General features: G+C 36.8%; 1 protein-coding gene across 1 annotated transcript; it reads left to right on the plus strand.

Annotated features, from left to right (window-relative positions):
* The first annotated feature begins 4,289 nt into the window (after positions 1–4,289).
* On the plus strand, positions 4,290–6,265 carry LOC114535509. Its single transcript, XM_028556808.1, has 2 exons — positions 4,290–4,417; positions 4,496–6,265. The coding sequence occupies exons 1-2, from the start codon at positions 4,412–4,414 to the stop codon at positions 6,155–6,157; spliced, it is 1,668 nt and encodes a 555-aa protein (XP_028412609.1). The 5' UTR covers positions 4,290–4,411; the 3' UTR covers positions 6,158–6,265.
* The last annotated feature ends 7,201 nt before the right edge of the window (positions 6,266–13,466 follow it).

Raw genomic sequence — 13,466 nt, forward strand, 5'->3', positions numbered from 1 at the left:
ACATTTCGTTCATTTGCATTTCATTACGTGGGATGTCAAGTATTATTCATTCCAATTTCCTACAATTTACTGAACGTTATTGTATCAGCTGCATGTCTAATACACCTGTGTTACATGATAGCTAGTCTTAATCTTCTTCTTGTACATGTTAGTCTAGACTTGTCTTGTTTTGTGCACGCTGCTGTGAGACATAGAATTTTCCAACTGATGTATTTTTAGGTTACAAACATGTGAATAGAGACTGCGCAATAATATATGTTTGCATATTTTTTAGTTTAATTTACACATGCATATATAAATATAGAGAATATGCGATGTATATAAAATTATGTATAAATACACCATTAGCACCTGCTAGAAGACGTCATACAGTACTTAAAACTCGTACGCAATTACGAGAAATAATTTTATTTTGTCGGAGCATTTATATGATATATATTCAGTCATGGCTAATATGAGTAGATATAGTAAGCTAAAAACCTACTCAACGTAAACTAAACGACTCATTTGCGCGTGCACCACAGCAAGTGCGAAAAGCAATAAAATATTTTAATTTTGTAGATAGAAACAAAAATAAATAGCATTCAAATTAACGAAACATGCATGAAAGACGTTTTAAAGTAGCCGATATGGCGGCATACGTGCATGTATACGCACGGTTGTTTAAATTAAGTGCATGTTGTTTTATTAAGTGCCTCAAAAGGCAGTATTACCAATATATATATGCAGTGCACAAAGTACACGCTTTACCCTGAACACAATTCTCCGGGACGGATTGTGGCTAAAACTGTTCAGGAAAGGTAGAAATTATTAATGTTTACTAGAATTAATAAAGTGCATTTTAATTGCATCGTTTAGTAATTTCGAAAACCTTTAAAGGATGAATAAAAGATACGATATTACAATTTGCAAACAGCATTCACCGCAAACACATTGTGCTCGCGTTTGTTAACTACATCACCACGCAAAAGAAAATTTTCTAACATGATATCATAATGGTTTGAAACAAAATCAGTCTTTTGTAAGTTTATTTCAAATTTTCGGTAGCATTTATGGTAGTCACTTGTACTCTACTTATGAGCCTTGGCAAATGTCCTAAAAAAGTTTTTAATATTTGACGCAGGTGCAGCAAGTGATAGAGACCTTTACTGCTTTAGCTTGTATGAAATTTACGGCATACGGCAAACTGCTAATAAACTTTGTGTTATAACTTCACTATCTCAAAGTGTTCAGCAACTTCGCTAAATGACAAACGTTCTACATAAAACTCGTGATGTTCAGCAGTAATGTAAGAAAGCAATGAGCCATTTCTGATGTATTTAATAAAGCAGCATATTTAGCTTCACGTTCGCCGTGTGAAACTTCATGTTAGAACGACTGCATACACCCACAGCCGTTCATGAGCATAAAATTTTATGAGGCGAACGTGAAACACATATAGTCTACGGTAAAGCTGAATTTGCTGCTTTGCTAAATACATCAGAAATAGTCTATTGCCTTCTTACATTACTGCTGAACATCAAGAGTTTTATGCAGAACGCTTGTAATTTAGTGCACACTTTAAGATAGTGCAGGTAGTATATTAACAGTTTGACGTTTCACATATTTAGTATTTTGCTCATAAACTATTTTTAGCACAACAATCAATAGATATTTCGAGAAAAGTCGGCGATCAAATTTCAGTCTATGTCTATGCACCTGTATAATTATAACAAAAAGGGAAAAATACATTTGCTGCGTTGAAACAGTAATGATTATTAATCACTTATGATTTTTAGCACTTAACTCGATGCAGGTAAATTTTAGAATCTTATTTAAGGTTCAAAGGGTCATAATTTCGAGGTGAATTATACACACTTCAAATTCAAGCCAGGAACAGTTGATGGAAAAATGAGTGAACTATCGGTTCTTCGGAAGGAATCGAACCAACGCTTTGGCGATACCGGTGCAATGCTCAGTGGCAAGAGCGAAAGCGTAGGTTCGATTCTTGCCGGAGGAACGACTTATTTTTCCATCATTCTCCCATCTGACTTGAATTTGAAGTGTGTACAATTCTACTCGAAATTGACCCTTTGAATCTTTAGTAATTATTATATATATTTCTTTAAAGAGATATTGAAGTGAAGCGGGAGGTTTTATCTTGCATGCATGCATGCAGCTGGCATTTTCATTTTGTGTAGATACGACGTGTGTTTTAATAATAATGAAAGCTAAATAAGAGGTAATAATGTAAGATGAATTTTCCCAGAAGTAAAGTTGTATAGCTATTTTATAGTATACTATGGTAGTATATCTTCTGTTCGTATATAGCGTTTTAAAGTGTCGATTGAACGGAAAGAATTTACTGCACAAAATTTACGCCTTGCGAATGTATCATTTGCGTATGTTTAAAAACCACCAGCAGTATTAGTAAACAACATAAATTATACGTGTTATATGCACCGCGTCATGCTTCATATACGAGGGCATACTATAAGAGCTATATACATTATTTTAGTCTCTCACTGAATGCCTCGTACCGACGATGAGAATAACGCTAGCCTATACTATATTCAGAATGATAAAAGTGGTTGAGGAAAAAAAGCAAGAAGGACCGTATACAGATAAGAAAATTCACTGGAAGTAAAAAGGGGGGTATGGTGCAGTTAAAACCTCATATGATTTAAAAAATAAATAGGACAGGGACCCCGGCGCGTTTTTCGTAAATTTTCGGGAAAATTTTGAATTATAGGCCTCTGAAATGGCACAAATGCCTCTCCATTTAAGAATTATTGGGAAATAGTAGATATACTTTTTCGTCTCTTTGTTTTTTTTTGGCCAAACATATACATACTGAACATAACTAATTTCATTCCATTTGTTAATATGGAGGATTTATTATGACAGATATCGTTGAAAATTTGAAAACTCATTTGTATGAAAACATATACAACGTATATTATTGAAATATACGTCGAAGCAGTGAAAGTTACGATAGTATTTAAGATAAGATACACTGCATATACTTGTAAGCAAAAAATACAAATTGCTAAAAATATTGCTTGTGAATTTAAATGAACTAAAAAATAGTCGCGGTCCCTGATAGGTTCATAAAAAATGAATAAATTTATTGAAAAATGTGTATGAAAGATATAAGTCGAGCAGAACCTAGATCAAAAATTGTATAAATTTATTAGTTTAAAAAGGAATAGGGATAAGAAAATTACCGTCCTAATTCACTGGATGTAAAATGGGGGTCGCTATCAGTTAAGGACCTCCTATGATTTGATAATTTATAGATTATAGGTTCATGACTTGATTATATATTTTATAGATTATACCTAGGTTTTATGGATTATAGATTTACAGATTATATACGTTATAGATTATATATAGATTTATATAGATTATAGATTTAAAGGTTATATACGTTTATTCATGATTTGATTTTAAGTTTAAAGATTATAGGTTTTATGGATTATAGATTTACAGATTATATACGTTATAGATTATAGATTTATAAATTTATAGATTTAGTCTGGGAGCTGAAACCCTGCGAATGATGGATTGCACAACCCACCTTACAGAAAAGGTTTGGCACTTGATTCTTATAGAACAATACATGCTCTTTAACATGAGATACTTTGTACTTTCTATATGTGGTATAGCTTTCGAGATATCGAGGGTTTTAAACTCAATATGGCGGAAGAACACGAGAGCGAGGCTACGTACAAGGAAGCCCATAGGTTGGTGGGCTTTTAGCCAAATCTCACAAAAAAGCGGTCTCGTATAAAAGCACTTGCAAGGGTCTCAATATCGAACAAATCTGAGTAATTACTCATTGTGTTACGTGAGAAATCATGTGAAAAACATCTCAAAAACACGGAATTTTGGTCTGAATTTGCTGAACACGGATCTTTTTACAAAAAATAACCAAAATCAATTTATCAATTCATTTTACCATGCTAAAACAGAAAAACTATAATTCAAGTGCCGCTATAAAATTTCCGAGATGAATGAATCACGAACAACCTGGATCGAATTGCGTAGGTAACCAGGCTTCTCTCGTTGGCGGCCATATTTGATTTTTATCCATTATTCATTTGGCAAATAAAAAGTGTTTTTTACGACAGGAAAACCGAACACATACCATAGTAACCCTTAAGACTGTTTAAACATGAAGGTAAACATAATAATTTGTGAAAATGACATTTTCGCATAACTTTTTGTAATTTAGTCTGTTGATTTATGGTGTATATTTTCTGCAGACTATTGAGATGCATCCTATATTCTATATGTTATTTCCCTTGCAGAATGTTTCTGTTTTACACACATAACATGAGCAAGGACAAGATCGATATTTTTTTGTCCTGCTAAGGGAAAAAGCGCATACACTATGTGTAATTTACACGATGTGTAATTTTACAAAGTAATGGAGGTATAAGAATATGTGAAAATGAAATAATTAATTGGATATAATTTGTAAATTCAATTATAAGGCTAATTTGTTTTGTAGGTGGATGATGGAGTTCATTTGCTTCCAGCTAAACGAAAAAAATTTACTAATTTTAAACAATGTGTAATTTGTCAAAAAAGCAACAAGCATGATTGTTTAAGAAAAGCACAAGATTCATCGATTGAAAAGTTCATTTTTGCTGCAAATATTCGTAAAGATGACTGTTTTGATAGACTGCAAATGGATATTGGTATTTCTAATCTTTCTTCTGGAGAGATATTGTGGCATAATTCATGTTACGCTTCCTACACTAGCGAGCGTAATTTACACAGCCTATCAACGGATCAAACGGGTTCTCCTCAATTGAATGAAGTAAGTGAAGGCCGCTCGAAATCGCAACGAAATCGTCTGTCGATCGACTGGACAAAGTGTATTTTTTGTCGGAATGCCTCTCGCAAAAAAGATTTTAAACTAATCAATATTGTGACTTTTGAAGCGTGCGATAGCATCAGAGCAGCAGCTGAAGCCAGAGGCGACGAAGAACTACTGCCTGTATTACGAACTGTAGATCTAATTGCTAGTGAAGGCAAGTATCATAAGTCTTGCCACGCATCATATGTGAGCAAGGCTAATATCAAATCGCAATGTACCGATGAAAAACCTGCTAATGAATACGAGGAAGCGTTTGCTGAGTTCCTTGACATAATACGACCTGAAATCGTGAAGGGAAAAGCGTACAATATGAATTTCTTGCTACAATTGTATAAGGACATGCTAACTAAGAGAGATGTAAATGCTGACAGTTACACCAGGCAGAAACTCAAATTACGTTTAAAGTTAGCCTTCAACGACAGGCTTGTATTTCACCAACCGCATGGGAGCACAAAACCAGAAATTGTGTACTCTAGTTCCATATCACTCATTGATGTTATTAACAAAGCTGCGAGAACAACCGAGAACACCACAACTTCAGTTACAGCTCAGAATGAATCCATAAGGGATGAACTAAATGAATCAGTTAAGATAATTTATAAAGCAGCAGTCATTATCAGAAATGATTTAAGAGAGTGCAAGGGCATTAAAATCGATCCCTTATCCTTTGAAGATTTGCGCATGCAGAAGGCGAGAGCACTTATTCCTGATAATCTTTATTGGTTGGTCAGGTACATGGTATCCACGGAAGTGTACGCTGCTGATCCAAGTCCTATATGTTCCGATGTCACACGCGAAAGAAAGATATTAATGATATGCCAAGACGTTATACACGCTGCGAGTAACTCCAGATTGAAGCTTCCAAAGCACGTATCGTTAGGAATAACTATTAAACATATAACAAGGTCGAAGCAGCTCATAACTTTGCTCAACCGAATGGGACATTGTTGCTCATATGAACAAACTGAAATTGTAGAAACAGCCCTCGCTAAAGAAGCAATCGCAAGATCAGAGTTGAATGGAGGTGTTATCATTCCATCAAACATATCACCTGGCGTTTTTGTCCATATGGCAGCCGATAACAATGATTTCAACGAAGAAACCATTGATGGAAAGAATACTACCCACGCGACGACCTTTGTTGCTTTCCAAAGGAAACAACATACTCTCGCAATGCCACCCTATAGAGATCTACGTAGATCACTCCCAGCGGAAACGGTCACTAGATTCGTCAAGATCAATAGTGACGGTAGAAGATATCAATGTTGGAGCAAGACGTCCAGCGGTTAAGAATTACCTTGGTAAGATGGCAGATGTAAGTTGGGTCCAATCAAATGATAATTTCCTTTCCGCCAGTCAAGACGACTTGGTATGGCTTATCCTGCGCATGTGTTCCAATACGATGTTTGAAGAAACTTATCAACCGGTTGATGCTCAGAAGATTCCAGGTTGGAGTGGATTTCATTCCCTCAGATTCTCGGAATCATCAACGCCTACTTCCATCGGCTATCTTCCTATAATCAAGGCAGATGCAAACGAGTATAGTACAATCAACACAGTCATAAAACTCTCGTTGAAGATGGCAAACGCTCTTGGACAGTCCGAATCTGTGGTAACCTTTTGACTTAGCAATTTAACGTTAGGCGAAACAGCTTCAATGTACCCGGATGAATCAAGACGTTGTAGTTCGTTAGGAGGGTTTCCATAGCTTTAAACTACCTTTCACTCCTTGGAAAGATGTATTCAAACTCTGGTTTGGAAGATATTCTCATCGAATCAGGAGTGTATGCGCCTGGAACTACCACCGCATTGATGGCAGGGAAGTCATACAATCGTGGAGTACGAGCTCACAAGCTTTGTCTCGAGGCTCTATTTCGACAAATGTGGAAAAAGTTTGCAAGTTGGCTTGAGAAAACACACCAGGCTTAGATGAAACTTCAAGAAGGTCCTCGAGTTAATTAAGCAATGCCAAGATTCCGAGAATAAGGAAGTACCTAAGTGAAAATTGGCATTCACTAAAAAATGGTTTAAGCGCACTGGTGCACCAAATCCAAGAATTTGAAAATGAAGGAAGAGTTAAATCGAAGCTTTTTGCATTCTGGAGTGAATACATGTCAATGGTGTTGATTCTGCTTCAGTTTATCAAAGCTGAGCGTAATGGCAATTGGAACTTACACTTGGCTTCCACCGCTAAGATGCTACCCTATTTCTACGCCATGGACAGGGTGAATTATGCAAGATGGCTCCCCGTATACTTGGCTGACATGCATTCTCTACAGGAACAGCACCAGAAGTTTACTCTGAGTTCATAGCTGGTAATCATAGTGTTAGTCGCTCACAACAACCCTTTTGTCAAGTTTGGTCAGATATGGCACTTGAGCAATCAATTAACTGCGACTCAAAATCGAAAGGAGGTTTGATTGGCATAACCCAACAGGAGGGTGCTGTTGATCGGTGGTTCTTGACAAGTCACGAGCGTGCGGCCATCACAAGAGCACTGAAAGTGTTGGCGTAGAAAATACCAAGTAGAACACAAGGAAACAAGTGTTACGCGCATCAAGCGAGATGAGAGGATGTCCAGCGGCTTGTTTCATGTTTTACCACTGGCTTAGTAACAACCCATTTGTCGTTGAAGACGAGGACAATGCAGACGATACTCGCTTTCCAACATTGTAACAGGAGTAGTTTTGCTAATAAAGTCGCAGATCGCTTGGTAAGTGCGTCTGAGATTGGAAACTAGTATGACGACTTTATCAAACAAGGCTTGATACTAATGAAGTTTGTTTTTGGGACCCTCTTAAAAAGCTGAAGATTGACACTTTTAAAGTCACTGCGCGAAAGACATCTCTGAAAGGAACTCGTGGAAAGTCGTAACTTTGAACGCTGACCGAGAGCTATTTGGGCGACTGCTCGTAGTGGCGAAAAAAGAATATCAATCTCAAGAAATCCTAAGTTACGAATTGTCCGTGTTCCATTCTCTCTTGTACATCCAGATGGGACCATGCGAAAGACTGCCAGAGCGCATTGATGCCGATTTTGGAAAGAAATGTCAACTCCATTTCTATATTGTCTGTATCGGAACTGGCAGACAGCTGTTATCATCGATGCCATGCATTGATTCAAATGGTTAGTCAGGAGGAGCAGCAACGTTTGGACAGATGGCAGGTAAATACTTCGACATTAACTCGGGTATTAAGCCAAACAACTGCAGCCGGGTAGATCTCGTATTTGACCAGTACCGTGAACGTCTATCAAAGCAGTGGAACGCCATGAAGAGGAGAAGTTTGTCCATGGAGATTAAAATTCACATGAAAATACGCCAGTTCCCAAGCAGTGGAGGAAATTCATATCAATCCAAAGAATAAGCAGAATTTATCAACATTCTTATGTGAATTTCTACGTGCTACTTTGATGACACATTGCACCCAAGACAGAATGTTGTCCTAGCAGGGCTTCGAGATGGCAGAGAGGCAGTGTCATGTATCAGAATTCATCAACTGTTTCGTCTTTGTTTCGACCAGGAAGAAGCAGATACAAGACTTGTATTGCACGCCAAACATGCTTCAAATACCCACCAAAGAGTTATTGTTCAGTCGCCTGATACAGATGTCCGGTGTTATGTGTTGCTCATTTTCGATATTACATGCCGCGAGTTATGGTTCAAGACGGGACTTAAAGATAAAGCGAGATTCATTCCATTCATTCAAAACCTTCCTTAGGTCCTCTGCTCTCGAAAGTCTTGCCAGCATACCATGCTTACCAGGCTGCGACAACGAGTGCTTTTTCAGTATTGGCGACGAAGTCTTGGGTGTATTGGTCAGTGACCCCAAGCACAACGCAACTCGCTAGTTTAGGTGAAGAACCATTACTCAAGAATGTCAGCTCAAATCTTGTGAGGCATTTGTATGTTCTTTGTATACCACTGCCAGAAATTTGCTAAAACTGACGATGCACGGCATTTCCTTTTTGTCAGAAGAACAAGACAAGCGACAATCTGCCGCCCACATCTGGCAGTCTATCACATCATATTAAAAGAGCAACTTCCAGGCATATGTCTGGAATACAGCTCTTTGTCCAATGCAGAACCTTCCTTCCAGACGGACTTGGATGGAAATTGGAAGATAATGCATTATTGCCAGTCCTTATGACAAGAAATTCGCGCCAGAGGCATTGCAGAGTTAACAACTTGTGGCTGCGAGAAGTCGAAATGTTTACGCAATTGTTCATGCAGTCAAGTAACCTTCCTTGTACAGAAGCATGTGCGTGCATGGCTGATAATCAAAAATGTTCAAACCCGTTAGTGATGTGGTCGAGTCCAGTGATCTAGAGAGTGATGACGACGTTGACATTAAAGTTTACTTGACTATTTTTTGAAGAACTGAACTGCTTTTAAGCTGATTAATTTCGTGAAATAAAGTTTTTTAAAGGGATTGCTCATTTGAACATGCGTTAGTACCGTATTCGTTATTATTGATTGAGATTTAGCTGTTTCATTTTGGGTCGCTGAACTTTGTATTAAGAATACTTAATCATTCTATTTTTAACTAAATTTTGTTTAGTATTAGCATGTAAAAATTGCTCAATGAATAGTAATTTTTTGTGAGAGAATCCGTTTTCACAAATTCAGACCAAAATTCGATGTTTTTGAGATCACGAGTTTTGTCACGTGAAACAATTAGTACTTGCTCACGTTTGTTCGAAAGCCTTTTGCACGTGCTTTCATACAAACTCGTTTTCGTGAGATTTGGTTAAAAGCCAACCAATCTATGGGCCTGCCTGTACGTAGCCTCGCTCTCGTGTTATTCGCCATATTGATCTACAACCTCGAATCTTGAAGCATACCATATAGAAGTACAAGTATCTCATGTTAAAGAGCATGAATTGTTCTTAAGAATAGGGCCCAAACCTTTTCTGTAAGGTGGGTTGTGCAACCTTAAATAAGGGTTTTCTGTAAATACTCCAGACTAATTATAGGTTCATGATTTGATTCTAAGTTTATAGAAAAAAGGTTTTATGTAGATTATGTGAGTTTATAGATAAATCATTATATAGGTTTATAGATTGCAGGTTGTATAACGTTTTCATGCAGCTACATTTATCCATCAAGCGAACATTTATATTTTTTTCCTTTTTTTGACTTTATAGATTTTTTTGCAGTACAGTACGGCCCAAGCATTCTAACGCAACAAAATTTGTATTATCACCTAAGGGTTAGCTTTGCCTGTATTCACAGCTATGACGAATTTTTTATAGGTGAATAAATTGAACACAATAATAAGAGGCAACAATGGCGAATCTCTGGTCATTCATATTTGTTTCCTGCATACTTCTCAAAGGAACATATTCGGAGAGAGAGGGTGTCATTTGTTACAATTCAACTCTGGAAGGTGAATATATCTTTCGATATATAGCCCTATAAAGTAAAATGTTGAAACGCTTTTATAGTTTGAAGCATATTATGGATAATATATACTAAAATTACAAATAATTGTAAGCTAGTGAAATGCTGCGAGTAAATACACGAAGTGCCTTTATCTCCCAACATGCAGTCATCTATTGGGTAGTCTTCAGATAATGGCAATATATATTGCGTGTCAAAAAATTTGATCTTGTTTATATTTATTTCTGATAAACATAACAATATCATATCGTGGTTATGCTGACAAAAACTCTCTCCCTTTTGACTAAACGTAAATTTTGCTGACGCGAGCAACGTGCACAAACTTGCGAATAATTATGAAGCATTGCGCATTCCCATAGGATGAAACCGGACAATGGTACGTGTGCTCAAAAAATCATCATGATAAACAAAAATATAGCAATATGCAAGTCTCATAGTATGAAATTTAATTGCTTTGACTTACCGAGAAGCACTCGATGCCTGGAAGTATATATAACTTAAGTAGTTTTAACATTTATGACGTTTCATCGTATGTGCCCTAATTTGGGTTTGCACTGTGTAGCTGATATGAAATAGATTAAAAATCGTGAATTGACAAAACTTGTTTCAACAAAGATGCATGTGGTTTCAGTGTATTAATACATCAATGGGCATCACAAGTACATCACGAAAACTCTAAATTAATACCGGGTTCTTGCATGCTTTGAAATATTTAAAAAATAAAAAATTTGAAACGTTGCTATTCAGTAATGTTCTGAGGGATAGAAAGTTTGTTATAGCTAATGTACTAATTTACTAATTTTTACAAAAGATATAATGGCCTATTTTTTCTAATGAATGACTGAATGAATGAACATTTATATATTTTAGACTACAGGCTTAAAGGCTCAGTTGTTAAACGAAGTTTTGTTCAGAGCGAGATGATTGATTGCCTCATGGAATGTGCGACTGAGCAATGTTGCAGATCCATCAATTATAAAAAACATCTAAAAGACAACGAAACGAATTGTGAAATGTTGCACAGCGTGGTCGACGAAACTGAATCTCATGCAGTGTTGGAGAAAAATGCCTCTTACGATCATATTTATCTAGCTAATACAGCAAAGGTATGGTATATTATTGTATTCACTGCGAATATATATCCAACCTATACGCTTTCGCGATGCCGGTGCGATGCTCGTCCCACTGAGAATTTTTCTATGGAATGTTGAAAATGATGAACTATGCATTCTGCGCATAGTTCAGGGGATAAGTTTGGGTTACATTTGAAATTTTAATTATTTCCATAATGCGCCTTACAATAAATATATTTTACTTTGTAGACCTTCAATGAAAGTTGTGTACAAGGTTGGAGGAAAATATCTTGTTGTATTGTTGATAATTTCTTATTTTTTTAGTATAGTGTGAAATTTTTGTTAAAATTGTGTTTGGAATAAATAGAGTTTTGACAGAGTTGGGTTTGGAAACAAAATGCACATCAAAACGGCATGAAGGTGCAGAACGTCAGCAAGTGGCTGGGGGGACGTTACATGTATATGGGGGGGGGGGGTGCCAAATAGATCTAGGAGGAAATTTATTCCTATCCAAAAGGCGAATAGAAATATTTCCAACTATTTCGGATACAAGCAAAAGACCGCTACAGATTTGAACTAGCCGGCGTGCAGCCTGTATAATTTGAACAGGAATCCCGTTGCCGATTACGCACCCCCTTCAGATTTCAAAAGTATTAGGAAAAAAAGTGAACCTCGAAAAGCATCCCTAGTTTAATCAAAATATGGAAATCTGAAAACTAAAATTTTAATTTTGAGAGAATCTGGTTCTACTGAAGCCTCTTTTTATATAAGAAATTCAGTTGAATTCAAAAATACTGTCATATACACTCTTAATAATACAATTGGTAGAAACCATGGATGGCGCCCAACAAGTAGACCCGACTATTCTGCATGTAAGTAATCCTTTGACTTAAATTTCTCAAAAATGCCTTGAAAAGATGTTAAACGGTAGAGAGTGTTCTAAGCCCTCAACATGTCATCAGATACATTCAGATACTGACGAGTGTGCCCTGGGAACTTACAAATGTCACTCAAACGCAACCTGCATTAACACTATTGGCTCATACAAATGTCACTGTCGCAGTGGATTCTCAGGAAATGGGGAAACATGTTCAGGCAAGATTATTTTAACGATTTTGTTATGTAGCTAGGGGGTTTGGACCAAGTAAACCCATGCACTCATCGATACAAGCACTTCTGGCTTTAAGGGACCTGGTACGCACTCGACATTGTTATCTTTTATGCAGTCTATAACTGAGTACACCAGCATTCCTTTGACTTGTAAACTATCTAATAATGCCATGCATTAAAAAGGTATTTAACAATAATGATAAGTGGTCTTTAACAAGGCTTCTGACAAGATCTTTCATTTCAGATGTGGACGAGTGTGCGCAGCCGGGAAATCCCAAATGTCACTTAAACGCAACCTGCAATAACACTATTGGGTCCTACGAATGTCACTGTCGCAGAGGTTTTGCAGGAAATGGGACAACATGTTCAGGCAAGATTATTTTATTCGACATTTTTATAAAAGTAGGGGTATTAAAACGCAAAGTCAAAAATCCACTTTGTTCTTTGAGCAGAAATGATTTTTCATTCCAGGAGTAATAATCATGATTTTTTGCCTAAAATTCCATGAAATAATCATACTTTTTGCCTACGATTCTTGTGTAAATTGAAGTTATGATCCTCATCCTGGAAACAAAATGTACATCAACCGAAGCTGAAGGTGTAACACATCAGCAGGGCCGTCGCTAGAAGCCTAATTGGGGGGAGGGGTTAGTGGATGGGAGGGGGTCAGTCTCATAACTCACAACGCAACTGGACTAAGTTTTACTATTCAGATTTGTTTATTGGAATTCACTATGGAATAACTGTTAAAAATTCGTCTTATGCCCAGCTGGTTTATTTGTTTTCTATTGTTTCTATATACGGACTTACGAACATGAACATATGAATATGCACTCCCCCCCCAATGGGCTATTCCCGTATTCATTTTTGCCCGCAATGAATCACGGAAGTGTGGTAACCGCTTAATTTTCCATGTAATATTGTCGCGATGAGCGAGCGTATTGTGTGGACGAATATTCGGCGATTTTACAGCTTATTATTTAACTAAAAAAGTTTGAAAACTTTGCGCATGGTT

The sequence above is a fragment of the Dendronephthya gigantea genome, unplaced genomic scaffold (genome assembly GCF_004324835.1).
Source record: "Dendronephthya gigantea isolate DGI-Jeju-01 unplaced genomic scaffold, DenGig_1.0 000120F, whole genome shotgun sequence".
Classification (NCBI taxonomy): Eukaryota; Metazoa; Cnidaria; class Anthozoa; order Malacalcyonacea; family Nephtheidae; genus Dendronephthya; species Dendronephthya gigantea.